Below are 17295 nucleotides of genomic sequence, written 5' to 3' on the forward strand. Positions count from 1 at the left end.
TTGGTCAATTAGTCTGTTGAGATGTTTGCGGTTTAGAAAAATGACATTCTTCTTTAGTGCTCTAACACTTGTGGCGGTACTTTTAACCGATGCAAAAACCATATTGTATGCTAAAATATTTGAATTCAATCACACATATTTTTCCAGTTTTACAAATAAATACCATTTCATTTACACCCAGTGTAGGAAACCTCAAAAATACATTGCTGTGTCAAAATATTACTGCAAGTTCATCCATCAGAATAAACATTTTTAGCATTAGTGATTTTATTTGCACCATTTACCAGAATATCCTTTAGAAAGCAGTCCAAGTAATGTCTGCTCACCAGTAATGCTGATGTACTGAATTTATTTTAGGATTTACTTTTTCCCCTCAAATCTTGATCCTAGATTATTTAACCATTAGAAACAGTGTATGACATTAACCCCATGAGGGACAAGTGGCAGAGTCATGCTAAGAAGTAGTTAAAACAAATAATTAATACATAATTAGGATTTTATAAGCATTGTTTTTTTGTACCTGCTTACAGTTGACAGTAATGTGCTCTGTACATTTTTCAGATCCTAAACATATTTTTAGTAACATAATTACATTTATATTATAAAACACAAACAGAAATATGACTGAACTATAACTATATGATAAAATCGAAATCTTTACCAAGTGTGTAGAAGGACTATGCTTGTACATGCCATGCAGTTTAGACAGCTTACAGTGTCTTTTTCAACGTTTCAGTAAAGGTTGCCAGTAAAGAGAAGATGCTCAACATCTGGTGGGACTAAGATGTTTACATTAGAACTTCAAAAATGTTTCATGTTGGGGGATAAGAAAATCAGGAGATTTTAGAAGATAAAAAGGCAATGTGTCTTGTAATATCTTCAGTATTTACTCTTAAACGCTGGAGACAGCTGTCCTTCATTTGCTTAAAACAAAAACAAACATCTAACATCACCTGAATCCGCTGGATCATTTTTAACATAAATATGCACTGAGACGTTGGCTTAAAATTTTTACCGCTGACACAAGTTAGACTAAAAGCAATCAATTTTTGATATTTCTATAATTGACGTGTACTTATTTTGTATACACATACATATGATGAGTGAAAAATGTAAACTCAAGGCAAATCTAAAAAAGCATCAAAAGATGCCAGTTGCTTAACATTATAGCAGAATCAGCTACGGCTTTGCTTCAGTGTTGAGATTCTAATGTTGCGATGAATGCACAGGAGTCTTGGCTCAGCTCAGTTCCCATGTCTCTTCTAGACCTACAGTAAAGGAGTTTGAAGGCAGCAGACTTCAGCAGGGGTAGCCTAAGTAATGCAGAGCCAGGCTATTAGTGTTGTGAGTAGGGCATGCTGGCTCAATCAAACCCTGGGTTCCCTACTCTGCCAGCGGACAGACCAGGCCAAGCCAAACATCTGCTCCTGGTTAGAGGTGTCGGCTCCTGCCATTCACAGCAAAAGTTCAAAACCTCAGGGAAAGATTTCACTTGGCCTCTTCTTGCCTGGGCCACTGCAAGCAGTCCTGTACTCTCCCTAAGGGAATGCAGGTCTGAGGAACGTACCACGAAAATTCAATTCCAGTTTTCCTTTCCGTGCTTCGCTCCTTTGACCGAGGCAAATTTCATTACACACTTATGGACTTATAAAATTCCTTTAATAACAAAGTGCATTGTCCCACAGACCAGGGTTCCTTTAAAGCCAAATCGCACCAGAGCAAAAGGGCTTTGAGGCCAACCATCTATAAGAACTGAGATGCTTTAATGCATGAAACACACTCTACTCCAATTTTTTTCCCATCCTTTTCTTTCTATTTTCCTTCTATTTCTTTACAACACATAAACAGTTGTATAATATGGTTAAGACATAAAATAAATAAGTTAAGTGGGTTGCACTGCTTAAGTGATGAAAGGCCATAAAATATCTTACATATTTCCTCTGTCATCTTGTAACAATCAATCAGCTGGCATCTAATAAAATCTCCAAATAAAAACCCAAAGCACCAAATTACTGGATACTTAAGCCAATTAACAAAAACAGAAACAAAGAGAGACTCTGGAAAATGAGAAAGAAAACAATTTGGTCACACATCTAACATTATGCCTCTATTACTCTTCTAATGAGCCAAAAAACTTTACGGAGGTGACTGATTTTAAGTTGAAGCCAAACAGCTATCTGTTGTTGGTCTCAGTAAAAGTAGGTTACCATCCTAACATTCAAGCATAAACTGGCTTCCATATGTGTCCGTCCAAGTTCCTAATGTTTTTTTTTCTTTTTGTTTTTTTAGAGATTTACAAACAAACAAAATACAGGCTCTGATAGTGATGTGGGTTCTGACTTTAAGACTTAGACTCAAGGCTCTATCTGATCAAAACACACAGCCCACCGTGCTTCTCTCACTTCAGTTTACAACATTTTTCAAGTGTAAACAAAAACCCACACTGTAATCCATTACTCCCTAAAGCTGCTCAGTGATCAGAATCTTTCACAATAAACAGAAATGAAAACAAGCAACAAAAAAAAAGGAAAAAAGGGGAAAAAATACAAAGAGACGATTCCCCTGTGAAGTCGGTTTCCTTGTAAGACTTTTTAGCAATTTCCTGCAACTCTGGATTATGTTGTTTGAGCACTGGATTTGTTTGGTTTTTTTGGGATAAAGTCTATGAATCGTTGCTGTGGAAGGTAGCTGGGCACCTGCAGTTTTAATCTTTCTAGAGGACACGATACTCAGCTTTTGTCTGGATTTTCATTATAGAGATCTGAAGGAAGGAAACAACTAATGTTGTTTATAGGTAACTATATCGACACAGAGCATGATTTGACATACTTGAGCCACTTTCTTTGTAAGTTAGAGATGTACTTGATGCATACTCATGTTATATATCTACAGACTGTATTTAAAAGATGGATATGTCTCAGGGTCTGAAAAGTGAAGCAAATGTGCTTTAAACCTGCAGCATTACTAAAGGACGTGGCGTGCACTCGCACTGTTAAAAAACGTAAGTCGAATTCATCAGAAGTCCAAGAAAAATGACCCCATTAGTTACTTAGGGCCAGATTTACTGAGGAATTAGTGTATTTCAAATGCAAAAAAAAGACATACTTTCTTTTACGTTAAATATTAGCAAAATTAGCAGTAAACTGCATGTTGCAAGCATTAATAAATCAGTTTTCAATACTGATTTATTATTTGCATGTTCCCACCTCCTTCATTCAATGTTGTTACTGTGTTATCTTTCTATTTAAAAAAAACAAACCAAAAAAACCCCCCCATCAAACCCAGTTTATGCTGGTACAATTTAGTTTAAAGCCTTCTTCAGTACAGCATGATTTTTTTTCTTTTTAATTAGGCCTTTTAGACAAAAATGGGGTCTGATTTGATTAGTGGATGTGCTATAATAGACAAATCTCCATCTTACTGCAAATCCTGGACTTGTCAGTCCATATTTCAAAATGTTCAAGTTGGTGTTTCAGAACAGTATTTTTACCAGCCACCAGGTGAAGTTATCCATATTATACATACAGTTTATGGTTGGTTGCACATCAGAACTTCAAGATAATAGATGTGTGAAAAGATAACTCCCAGACTGAATAATGCATGTATGTCATGCATGTCCTGAGCTTTTTAATGCAGAAATATTGCTTTAAGAACAGCAGGATTTGCATAGTTCAGAGGCAGCTGTTAACAATGAACTGATATGACTCTGTAACAAATCAATGAGTCCCAGTAAAGTAGCAGGTATATTTGAGGATGTTGCCTCAACACAGTAATTCTTTCTTTGAATTCTCACACTGAGGTACAAATTTATAATGGAGGAATTGCATTATACTGCTGTTTGTCATTTGAGTTATGTGTTGGAAAACAACTTACAATTTACTGAGCCAATACTGAAGCCACTTAAAAAAAATCTGGCATCAATCTTCACTTTGTTACATCACTTGAATTATTTATTAAATATATGAGATCATTTTGGGATATGTGGGTCAGTGAGTAGATGGAAGAGGACAATAATATATATTGTTAAGTAATGGGTTTCATAATCAAGAATATTATGCATTTTTTTCATTTGTTTTGTTTTTTGTTTTACAAATAACAGGGTCTTCAGACACCACCTCAAAAACAATATATTTACACATAAAAATTTAGGAAGTAGCTTCTTTACACATCCCTCTAAGGCACCTAGATGTCCTCTTTTTATGTCCAGGTCAAAGGTCATGGACAGCCAGCAGCAAGGCCCCTGAAGCAGATAGAACTTGCCCTTTATTTCCTAACCACTTCAACAAGGAGACACATACTTTCTCAATTATGGTGTTTCCCCTCCTTTCTTAGTGATAACAAGTTTTTTTTAATAGTTTTCTAAAGGCAACTGTGATTTCTTTTAAGCTATGAAAATAGAAGTACATCAGAAACAATATAATATGGTATTTTTATAAACATGCCAAAAAAAAAAATCATTATAAAAATTGACTGTCCTGATTTCCATCCATCAGTGGTAACAAGAAATTGACACAAGCTAGTGGGTTGTGAAAGATTTTTGGAAACACCCTAGTTATTAAAGATGTTTTTGGAAGGGTGCTTTGAAGATGTTATTTGTGCTCTGAGGCTGTTGGGAAATCTAACACTTGTGAAGCTACTGATCCCTGAACATTTACAGGTTTGCTCAACCTTGAAGGCACAGTTTACACCACAGGTGTTGGCTTGTGCGATGGATCTTAAGTGCTGGGCCTGGCTGAGATGGTAAAAGATTGTTCTAGAGAAAAACTGTAGGTCTCACATGAGTTGAAATGTTTTATTCATCTTCAAGTTTTGCTCTCTTTTTGCTCTTTATACTTCCGTTTTGATCAGTCTGTTGGTTCACTTCTCACTCTATTCATTCCCCATTTTTTCCCCCTTCTCTCTGCTCTCTTATTCTTCACTCATGCTCTTGTTTTCTCATTTTGAGAGTTGAGGGCTGTGCTGTGAATCTCCAACTCAGCAGGACACCATGGAGTGATAGATGGCCTCTGACAAGGTCCAACACAATCCAACATATGCTCCAAATGAAAAAAAAGGAACAGAATTAAACAGGGTTCACAAGTGGCCAAAGAAAAACATGCCAAACATGTATGAAAGCAACGTTTTTTTGAGGGGGGATGGGGTTTAGTGCACGATGACACAATAAGTTGAATATCCCCAGTGTTAAAGTATGAACACAAAGTATGAACCAAAGAGAGGAAAGAAACAATTTATCCAACAGGAATAATGTGAATGATTATGGTTAGAAAACATTGGGTGCAAATCACATTAAACTAGAGGAAGAACGTCAGTCTGAAAAGGTGGTAAGTAGTCTCATCCATATTCTGCAACTGTGCATATATATTATATATCTAAAGTTACATTTACCACTGCAACTAAGTATTACAGAAACGTTAAGCAGAATGTAGGAGGAAAAAAATTATATTAAAATTATTCAGGTAAAACATATGAAAATATTTTATTTTAATTTCTTAATATAAAAATGTAATATAAAAGAACAGTGTTTATGTACTCATGCTAAAATTGACTCAACTCCTTAGATACGTACTGATGACGGCTCAGCCCCGCAAAACTGTATTCTCTCGCTACAAGAAATAGCAGACACTTTCCTGGAGCACACACACGCATGTAGCAATGTTGCCAACATTTGTGCGATGCTAATGAATGTGTTAAATTCCAGGGTAAGTAGTTGAGAGAAGAAACATTAGCGTAACATTCTTAAACACCAAGTCAAATCACCTCTCTAAACAGCAGTTACAGCTTTTTAGCCCCTTACCAGACCCTATTTCCAGTGCAAACTGTACACACAATGAATACATATGGACAGGCACACACACAAACACACACACAGGGTAATCTCATAAATAACAGATGACAGCCTAAGAGTCAAATTAAGGAAATAAAATGTGTCTCACTGGTAATGAAGGAGGCATGTTTTCTGCCTCGGGATAACAACTTCATCTGGACCCATACACACACTTACAGTCTGTATAAACACACACACACACGGAGACCTAGACACACATATATTCAAGAGGTACCAGCATTCCAGCAACAGAGCCATCCCACTGGTACAAGCTTGCTCAAAGCAGTCAAGAACACAGTGCCATGATTTGAAATTTGACACAAAACGTATGTTTTCTAGAGCTCTGAAGAAAAATGTGGAGGTTGGATGTCATGCCAAACAATCACGGGAGAGGAAGGACTGCTTTCAAACATTTCCCATGCATCAGGCTATTAAAATGACATTCGTTTGCAGGTTGCTGGCACTTGTCTCGGGGCATATTGCAAACACATGGAATTACATGTTATGTCCATCCATGATTTAAACACTGGGTATTCTTTCGATCAAGGAAAAACAGACACTTCTGGATCTGTGTAGGCCATGTGGAAAGAGTAAGGAAAAAAAGTAGGCTATATGGCAATCAAACGTTTGTCACGCTGAGATTACATCACTGGTGATAATTGTAAACTGACATGTAAGAATGAGAAAAAAGCACTTTATAAATTCAGCCAAACACACATAAAAAAAAAGGTCACACAAATTCACATGTAGTCATGTTCTGACTGAGCTCCTTTGTCTATAGATAATTCACTACTTTGAGTTATGCTGTAAATGGCTCTGTGTGTGAAACTGGTTGCAGTGACGTGCCGCAGGGTTTAAGTCTGGATCCAAATCTTTTCAGTGTGCACATGAACATGAATAATCTAATGATGCAAGTTATTTAGAGAATGGTTATTACAGATACACTTAAAATGAACATGACTTTAAACACATCTGCGCTAAGATGATACACATGGTGACCGAGAGGACAAATGCAATGAAGTAAATCCCTGAAAGCCACAAAATATATATAAAAAAACTACAAAGAAGGTTATGGTTCTGAACAAAAACCCAAAAGAAAAGAGCATGTCTTGTTTCAAAAGATATAAAAGCAGATGGGATACATTTTAAGCCAATAGGTAAACTAAAGTGCAGAAAATTTGCTCAAGGTGTGCAAGTAATGAAGACATTAATAATTTTACTACTCACTTTAAATTTATGGTGTGTTTTTTTGACACATGGATCCCTTTTGTAACTATAAATCCTGTTTTTGTTAACTGGTTTTCAGGCAGGTCATTGTCAGAAAAATATTGACTTTTCAAATCAAGTGTGTGCCCAGATTTCAGCGTGTGGATACCAACAGTACTGTCCCCAGTCTGGTTCTAATGCGCTTTCATAAGTGTGTGTATTGCATCTAATGTAATACTGCAAAAAAAAACAAACAAAAAAACCCAAAAAAACAAAACAAAAAAACTACTATGTAAAACCTAAGACCGGAAAACAATTCTGAATTTCAAACAGAATTTAACGCTAATTTGGAAAAGCTTATTTTGGGTATTATCATAATAGGCTTTGTCCAGTTTGCAGTTACTGCTTGAATTGGCAGAACACAAAACAGTCCAATTTAAATATTTCTTCTTTGCAATAAATAAAAAGTTTAAAAATGCAAAAGAATTTAATTAAAATTTGTGAAATTACTATTGCAAAACCTCTTCAACACAAACTCCATATAAGACAGCAGTAATTTTGCTTCACCTAAGTGTGAGTGCAGTTTGAAGGCAGAAAAATACTTAAAACTCACACTTCACGTATCTGTGAAAAGAAATGCTATGCTTCTGACTCCCTTAAGCTATTGGCAGGACAACACAGCAGGGTTCTAGCATCGCTTCTTTTAATAGTACAATAAAGTAAACAGTTGGGCAATACGTTGCATGAAAAAATATGCACACAACCTTTAATGTTTTTTCAACTACCTCCACTCTGTCCAAGAACCGCAATAGCTGCTCATATCTAATAATATCATTATGGATATATACAAATCAAAGCAGATTATATTCACTCTCCTGCTGACATGGCAACTGGCTGCACTGTAGTGTTACCGTGTGAAACTTGGCAGGGGAAACTCTCATAAATCTGTATTCAGCAGTGAGCTAAAGATGGTCCGGGTACTGAAGCAGCTGCAACACCAAAAACCAAATCCATTACAGTTCACGCAAAGTGTGAACATACTAACTGAGGCAATTTTAAACAAAAAGATGAGGAAGCCGTTGGAGAAACACTTCTGGTCACTCACGAAAGAGTTTAAAGCATACGATTAAGAAGAGGAGTGATAAAGGTCTGGGAGAAGATGGTGAGCAGAACAAATACAAAGAATAGAGCATGTTTCCCAGTGCTGCGAGAAAATGCGTTTTGATTTTTTTAAAAAGAGAAAGTTATAACTAGAGGCTATAGACAGCTGTGCCAGTTTGTTTTGATTATAACATTTTCAAGCCATTCACAGATGTTCAGTGAATTCCCCGTTCTGTTCCTAATGTTTGCCTTTCCAGATTTTTAACATATTCCTGTATGTTAGTGTCTCATTACGCTTTCTGTCAAGAATTTCATTTCAGTTTTCACAGTTGTACTGCACACAGGATAGGAGTTTTTCGCACAAAAAATCCGATTTGATATCTGAGCTGGGGTGAAATATTTCAATATGTGTTTACACATTTGATGTGCAGTTTTACATCAAGTGTGTACACAAAAGTACAGCTGGTTTCACAAGCTAGAGTGCAGCAGTGTGTACAGTATTAATGAAAACAGTCAAACATAATAATCAAAGTTTGCATGTCCAGCCCTGTTCATATTTTCTAGCAGGCTTAGAAAGGCTATCCACTAACTCTGTGGAACATTTGAGATATGCATACAGTGAAATTCTCCTCTATTCTCCCATATGTTGCAACTCAGAATCTGAACACTGACTAAGTCACTGAAACATACAGTCGTTGACAAAAAACCCTTCAGTTTTACATGTAGACTTCATGTTTAGGTAGAATTGTACACACGCCAAACAAACTACGTGGCCAAGATTTCATTTAAGCACAATGACCTTTATCAAGTGCACAAGAACATTTGTTGCAAAGAATACATTACATAAACATTAACATATTTCACTTTTCTGTCATTCTTCTCATGTTTCCTGGGGAGCTATGCATCTTTCTGTTAGCGGTTTCTAGCCTTGACTGTGCCAACTTACAGAGAGAGGCTCATGGTATTAGTGTCTGATCTACTCTCAGTAATGTTTGCGTATACCTAACAACTGATTAAATCCCATAAACATTCATGTCACTTAATACTGCGAGTGTGAGATCAGACTAAGAAACAGAGAAAGAGTAGAGGCTAAATTGTGACGTCAGGCTCCAAACCATCTGCTAGATCATGAAGCCAACATTTGACTCATCTTACATTAAAATAATATTCTTAAGTGTGTCATCTCAAACCAAAATTTGATCAAGTGAAGTGGTCATCTTTGTCTCACTATACTCAATTAAAATAAATTCATCTCTATGTACCATCACATAATGACTCCTCTTTGCAATAGTTTGTGCAGGGGACACTACTAATTTAAAGTCCTAATAACTTTACTCCTTCTGCAGTGATCTTCATTCTTGGCTTCTCCAACAAGCAACAGCTGGCTTTAGCAAGGACCACAAAACTGCCAGTTATCTTGGAGTTTGACATCTTGCCTTTATGAGGAAATCAACTGCTAATCAACTGCCATATTTCATCAAGATACTTCCTCCCCCAATGATATAACTATTCACGCATGTAAACATAAAATAACCAACCAAATAATACTATTACCTCAGTGTCTGGGTAGGGCTGCATTGAATATGACAAATATTGATTTTATGCAGTTTTTGCAAAAGGTATAAGAAATCATATCATAATATTCATATTCAGTATTGCCTAAAGACAGACTCTGCTTTTTAAATTTTAACAGCAAAGGACAGTGTAGCTTTTTGTATCTCTGTCACCATATATATATATATATATATATATATATATATATATATATATATATATATATATATTAGTGTAGGCACAATGCAGTTTCTTCCCATTGGTGCAGCTGTTTTCAGCTAGAACTATAGAAACACTGATTAGATGAGTTCTTTTTGTATTTAATGTCAAAGAAAACATTTCAAGATCATTGATACTTTTAAAGTAAAGTAGAAAACTTTCCATTCACTCTCCTGCAAGCAGCTGCAGACCTCATTACTGACAATGTCCTCCTCTTCACTCTTGCTTCTCAGATTTCTCTGTTTTTGGAAGATTTTCTTCTGGTTCCTATTCACAAATACTGATCTTCCAGTTTTATATGACAAGAATAACACAGTATAGGAATTCCTAAATTGAATTATGTCTATCCTTTGAGTATTCAATACATGAACGAGGTTTTCAATGTCCCAAGTTGAACGAACTGGTCGCTTCATTCAGTGTAAAACATGCCTATCCTCATGTGAAATCAGAATAGCTAAACTAACAGTAAATATAAGAGAGGTGTTGTGTTATGAAGAAAAGGAAACTGATAGAGTTAGAGAAGAAAAAGTAAAGCAAAAAAAGAGAAAAAGGTCCAGGAAGTGATCCTTGATGGAGGAATATTCTCCTGCAGAGAGACATGAAATGACGCTCGCCATGACCTTGTCTAAGGTCATGGTAATTTCTCAACTTCATACCCCAGCTGAATGTGTCTGCGCATGTAAACTCAGAGTGGCCCCATTACTGATAGCTCTAACAAGCCTAGGCCAAAGGTCAGACAGTGGTGAGTGGAAAAGGATGGAGAGAGACTGTTAAAGGTCTTTAAAACACCACCTGCCTTTACACACACACACACACACCACAAGCACACACACCCACCCACACAAACACACACACACAGATCTTGACTAATTGTTACCAGACCATATTTAAACACATCCTTAGTGCCTCTGAACCCCTGTTTCTCTCCAGCACAGAGATGAAGTTTCTGCACAGATTGGACTTTACACACAAACATGTTCACACTTTCAGGACTTTTTCAGTGTCATCAGCGTGCATTCTGGTGACTTATTTCTCAACTAATGGTTGCTCAGTTCCACATTTTTTGTTTTTGCACCTTTAAAAGAAACCAATAGCCTCACCAATTTCCTTAATAGATTCAAATAATTGCTTTTAGCTTAGCCTGTGTTTGGAAAAATTAGATGTTTTTGTGAAAAGACTTTCGCTAAATTAAGTGCAGTCTGATAAGAAATGTGGCACCTGCGTAAAACTAGCATTACCCTATGGGTCTCCAAACTGAGGTTTTACCATTTAAAAGGATATGATTCTCCATGAGTCCCAAACACTTAAAATGTCTCAAATCTAGGAAAATAACAATTAGTTCATATTCACAAAAGGTTAAATGTATCAATATTTTAAGATTATACTTCATCAACTTGCTTCAGCAAATTTAAAAACAGTTTGAAAACAGTATTTACAGGATAAAATAACATATCTTTTAGTCATTGAGACAAGCTGTTGCCTCTCCTCTATGCTGCAGCTGCTGCTGCTAACATCCTCTTTGTGACAGGAAGCAGCAGGGTTTATGGGAAATGTGGTCTTAATTTTGAGCAACATTAGCACTATACTACATGTAAGACTGGGACTAGGTGTCCTGATCATGTTTTTTTAAGATTATGGCTATTTCTTTTTCAAGAAACAGCAACTCAGACAATATCAGAATGATAATGCAAATGATGTCAATGCATCACAACAACATTGTGTGTGTAATAAGTATTTGTTGAGATTTGAACTGCAGAACTGGATACTCCAACACTATTTTCTGCTGATCTTACAGTTTCGCACAGTAGTCATGTTATATGCTTTTCTGAAATTATACAAGTTGCATGTCTCAACAAGCTTGGCCATAACATCCACATTACTAGTTGCTCGTACTGTGTCTTTAAATTTGTATTCATATGAGCACCATATGACAACAATGCAAGAAAATATAATTACGTAATTGCTACCAGCATGTTTGATCAACAATAGATCTGGCTGTTAAAAAAAAAGACAAAGAAACAAACCCCCCAAAAAACTTCAAACTCTCATGCACAGTAGATGTCCAAAAATGCTGGAACTCTGTGTAAAATCTTCAGTTCCTACAGTGATACAATGAAATACTGCAAGGCCATGGGGTTTTTTTGCACAGTCAACAGATCAGTATTAATGATAGGGTGCTACAGTAAATAACTCCTGACCTGAACTTGTGAACTGACCCCACACCCGAGCAGGTACAAATTCTTCTTCTGTGTATTTGCCTACTGTGATAAATGCGATATGTCTGTGTTTTCACTGTTGCACTTGAGACTATTTGAAAATATGCAGCTGATGTATGGTCTTCATATCTGCCTCTATCACTCACACAGCAACACACAGAGGGTCTGTCCCAGGGAAGCAGTACAGTCTGAATACATGAAAAATACTCTGTAGACCAACTCATGCAAGGCTTTTTTGTTCTCTGCATGTTATGACCAAAATATTAGTGGCACATTCAACGGGGTTCAATTAACGTATATTTGGATTCTTTACATAATTTATCAATGACTTTAAGATTTGCATGGCCAAATATTTTTAATGTCTCCAGACAGAGAACACGTGGTCATGTACATCACTGTATCTAATGATTCCCTTCAACTCAGGTCCCTGCTAATTCCCAAGTCCAACATTACTTTTCCAAAAGAACTTACAGGTTTTGAAACTCTTTTTTGGGTGGTTCAGATTTTGGTATAAAAATCCCACCAACCCAAAACACAATTCCAACCCACTGACTTTTCAACATGCTAACGAAGATAAAAAGGGCGTGCATAAGACTTAACCTTCCTAGTAATCAACTACAATTTTATTTTGAATCCAAAGTCCTCTGAAACCAAACAAACAGCATGAATTAATTATTGCTGACAGATGCAGCCAATTTATTACCAAGTCCAAGTCTGTGGACTTTTCTGAGCAGTACAATACTTTTAAAACATAAATCCAATATTTTACTTTTGCCTCTGTTACTATCCTCTCCTGCAGCTTCTTATTTCCATCCCAATCAATCACAAAGGAAAACAGATAAGAAATGCAGCCCACCCAACATCAAGACGTCAGAGTTCCTTCTGCGGTCAGGTTGAGTTAACTGTAACCAGCGAAAATGTCAGTGCTCTGTTTACTTGCCTGCTGCTGCACCCCTATATCCATCCTTACATTCCTCCTTTACAAATTACATTTGTCATTCTGAAAGCTGATGGTTTACACTGGTGTGCTTTGAACCTCATGTGAGTGCACATGCATGTGTATGAACAAACTGCAGGACAATACGCCAGGATATGAATAAGTGCCAAAAAAGGCCTATTTTGTGCGTGCGTGCGTGCGTGTGCGTGTGATCTCCTACCTGTTATTGTAATGTTGCTGTAGATGTTAGACAGCTGCTCTTTTAGCAGAACAAGCTGGGTGGTGGCTGCCTTCTCCCTCTGCAGCTCCAGCATTATATCAGGATGGCTGGCCAGTTTGCAGCCCTTCTGCTTGTCCAGTGCAATGTCACTGCGCACAATATCTGAAAACCAGAATGAATGGAAAAAATTATTATTTTATTAATATTTTTGCCATAGAGAAACCTATGTTGCAATTTTTCACCCCAAACTAATTGTACATATCTTTTTTTATTTTATTTTAAAATTGTAATTTGACACTGAAACCAGAAGGCTGCGGCAGTTTAACACACTGCCAAAGCCAGAACATAAAGTTATATCTGTAACCCAGTCTGTTACTATTCAAAGAAACACACGTGTTTTATTGATATCTAGCAAGACTAAGTATATAGACCACCTCCTTACATCGCCATTTACATCCTCAGTTGTGACTTTTTTTTTATAACACACATTTATCTAAAATGAATACAGTCTAGTGCTCTGCCTTTATCATGTGTCTAACATGAAGTGTGCGATCAAACTATTTAAATAAAATTAATCCAAGTTAATTTTTAAAGTGTACACATTAGGGATGCGTTAAACTGTAGTCCACTGGGTTATACTAAGACGTGTTTCTAATATTTTTTCAACACACTTTAGTGAAGCCATATAAAAATATCTAGCCAAATATCTGCCGTTTTTTAATTTTTATTTATTTATGTTTTTTTTGTTTTTTATTTATGAAAAACTAAATATTTGGCTCTGCGGACCACGGCGAAAAGCCGCCATTGTGACATGAAATGTTAGGTAAACACAGGTGTTTCCAACAACTTTAATGAAGGTTTTGTGCTTTTAAGGTGTGAATCATAATTAAGATGATAACACCTGTGTTCATGTCATAACGTCCTGCTGTGAAAAAGGCATAACCATACTATAGGATCGATATATTAAAAACAGTTGTAGCGGCTAGTAAAATTATTTGTTTTCTAACTTTTCTTTTAAACTTCTGTTTCTCTCGTCTTCGCTTTCGTTTTAGCTAGGAGTCCTTAAACTAGCACAGCGTTTTATGAAGAAATAGGCAACCCTAGCTTCAGAGGATTTAACATTCCCTCAAAGAAATGGGGACTGACATGAGAGCAAACATTTAATCATCTTCTAAAAGTCGGTCTAAAATAAATACTGGGGCCAGAGAGAGAGGAGAAAATGTCATGTCTAATCACCGTCCTCGTAGTTTTTCAGATAGTAGTCTGGTCCCGGCCCTCTGAACTTGGCGAGGTTCTTCTGGTTGTTGAACTGCAGGAAGTCTGTTCGCTTTCCACCAAAGCGCAGAAACGCGGGCGACAGGCCTCGCGCCAGGGTCACGAGCCGCTTGGAGCTGCGGATATGGGACAAAAAGAAAACACTTCAGCAACTGGGTGGTTTTTACAGACTAGACTCACACGTTAAAACTGCTAACCTGTGTACATTTATAACGAGGGATATATTTGTTAAAGTCAGTAAAAAGTCGTCGTTCTCTGTGATCGTCCTGTCTCCCGTTCTTCAGTTCCGTTTACTTCAGACCATCCAGCTATTAAACAGATTAGCTACAGAAGAAATTGGATTTTCCCGTAACTGCTAATTTGCTGCAGGTCTATCATAAAACTTTTTCCCCTCGTCTGCAGACCCACGACGCATTTGGCAGCCACTACAGCAGGTAGTACAAGGCCATAAGCTGATGAACAAAGGATTAAAACGACACACACACATGCTTTGTGTAGTTGACGAACAATTCTATCCTCAATATTTTAAAAATATTTTTCCCAACTAACTTGCTGTTTCTTTACCTATTTTCTTTCATACACTCAAGCTGCCTTTTACTTATTCATGTTCTTTATTCACGTGAAATAGAGGCCGATCAAAAGGAGCGTGTAGTCCATACAAAGCTATTCAAGTTAAGTTCATATTTAGTGAGTATGAAGTTTTCATTTTTTAAAAAACTAATTCAAAGTATAGAGAGAGACTTCTACTTTGCTCGATTGTCAGTCTAAACCACATAATCCAGTTCAATTATGAAAAATGCGGAAACGGCCCACGAGTCTTACTGAATTTTTAATTTTGGTTGATCACACATATGAATCCTCGTCATTTCAATGTAAGGGTAAGAAACAACAATACGAACTACAATAATAATAAATATAAAAATCAAAGTTGGAACAGTGGTTAGGTGACACGTAGAAGTGTAACGGCTATGTGAATAAAATATCAAATGTTGTCATATATTTACTGTAAAATAATAACCGAGAATGGGCCACGCGCGGATTAAGATGTGCTCATTCTTTGTCACTGAGTGGTTTCCAGTTTATATAAGAAGCTGTACCGAATAACATTATCTGGCATTACTCAATACATGTCATAGCGGGCCAGAGACTTCTTAGGGTATTGTCAGTGTGTTTAGTTTAAACACACTTTAAAGTTATTATTGAAAGTCTGGGTTTTAATAATGCTGCGCTTCATTAGCCAAAATATTGTGACAGTGGCGCGGGTCGTGGTCTCAGTCTGTGCTTTCTTCCAACTGTTCAGAGAAATACTCAGGGTGAAAAGTCAGCAGTAAATAAATAGTTACCCTTCATTATTAAAAAAAAAAAAAAAAATGCAACATAGCTGCCATTGGAACCAGTCGATCTGTTCTTTTAGTTATTTTCAGAAGGTGAAAAGTAGATTGGCTAACTTATGAAAGTGACATTTTGCATTTTAGATTTAGATAGACATTAGATCATTTTTATCAAATCTTGATGCAACAGTGCACACTGTAGACTATAACAGCTGCAACCCTAAATGGACAGTTTTTGAAGGAATCGTCCACTCTCAGTGTAGTCTTTTTTAAAGTTAAACTTTGCGAACCTCAGTCAGAATCAGTATGGAGAACTGGACTGCTTGGTTCCCGGAGTGAGAAGGAAACGTGCTGGATCGATCCATGACAACTCAGACAACGTGGCTGCGTGCGTAATGAATAAAATAACCTCCAAATATTTTAGAGGAGGGCACCCATATAGATCGATGTAGACGACAAGCAGGAAAGGGTTCTTTTGTACCTCAGAAAGTCCAGCCATCCGTCTCTGATGATCGAGGGGTCCAGTTGGAGAGAGAGGAAGTTTTCGTTGAGGACTCTGATTGAACTGCGGGTGTTGACATCCAGGAGAACCAGCGTCCTCTCCAAGAAGCCTTGGCGCTTCCCAGCGACTGCAGGTCTCTGATACGTAGAGGAGGACGAGAGCACCGACTGCACCATCAAAATAAGCAACGATGCCAGCCACAGGGAGGGCCATGGGAATACGCGCGGAGAGGATTTGGGCATCTTCTTGGTTTGGAGAGCAGGGGGATCAGTGTGCGCAAAGAAGCTTAAAGGTGGAAAGAAATCAAGCACTAAACAAACTCTGCTTCCGAGGAGTTCGATGGCGGTTCTATACCTCGGTCTCATCGATCTGGATCTGTCTTCCTGTCTAGCTGTCTCACCCCCCTCCGCCCCTGCCCCCCCCCCCGCCCCTCCGAGTATTTCTGGGAGCGGCACGCAAGAGCGCACGCCCCGAGCCAGCCTTTCCCGTTGTGAGAGCAAGAACTGGTAGGAGGAGAGAAGACAGTACCGCCCCTCTAAGGTTCTCCGAGGTATGAGGACAGACTACTCGAAAGTCTTCCCAGTTCACAAGTATAAGAATTTAGTCTTACGAACTATGATTGCAGTTTTTTTTTCCTAAACACCGAATACAGAGGTTATTGTTTTCTGAAGAAACTGACATTAATCGTTGTTTCTTAAAACGCTGTTATAATGGTAAAATCAAAATCAGATTTTGTAGAAAACTCGAGTTCAGTCCAGTAATTAAGGTATACTCAAATACCAACAAGTAAGAAAAGTACACATTTAGAACCGATTAAGTCCTTTGGGCGAGGATAAAAGGCTTTTTTCCTTAAAAATGATAAGCCATGGCGGCTGGTCCTTTCGGAAAGATAATAATCAATCATTTAAAA

The 17295-nt window shown here is 37.3% G+C and overlaps 1 protein-coding gene across 2 annotated transcripts in view; it reads right to left on the bottom strand.

Moving 5' to 3' along the window:
* Window positions 1–17295, bottom strand: part of hpse2 (heparanase 2) — a 57400-nt gene that overhangs the window by 36519 nt on the left and 3586 nt on the right. The window contains exons 3-5 of one of the 2 annotated variants that reach the window (XM_080869780.1): window positions 16365–16670; window positions 14514–14668; window positions 13278–13439 (exon numbers count right to left, since the gene is read on the bottom strand). In XM_080869780.1, the coding sequence (XP_080725906.1) occupies window positions 13278–13439; window positions 14514–14668; window positions 16365–16627 (580 nt within the window). In that variant the 5' untranslated portion in view covers window positions 16628–16670. Of the gene's footprint in view, window positions 1–13277; window positions 13440–14513; window positions 14669–16364; window positions 16777–17295 lie in introns of those variants that run through there. The other variant, XM_080869779.1, reaches the window with a different exon arrangement.

The sequence above is a fragment of the Rhamphochromis sp. 'chilingali' genome (assembly GCF_963969265.1).
Source record: "Rhamphochromis sp. 'chilingali' genome assembly, chromosome: 20".
NCBI classification, from domain to species: Eukaryota; Metazoa; Chordata; class Actinopteri; order Cichliformes; family Cichlidae; genus Rhamphochromis; species Rhamphochromis sp. 'chilingali'.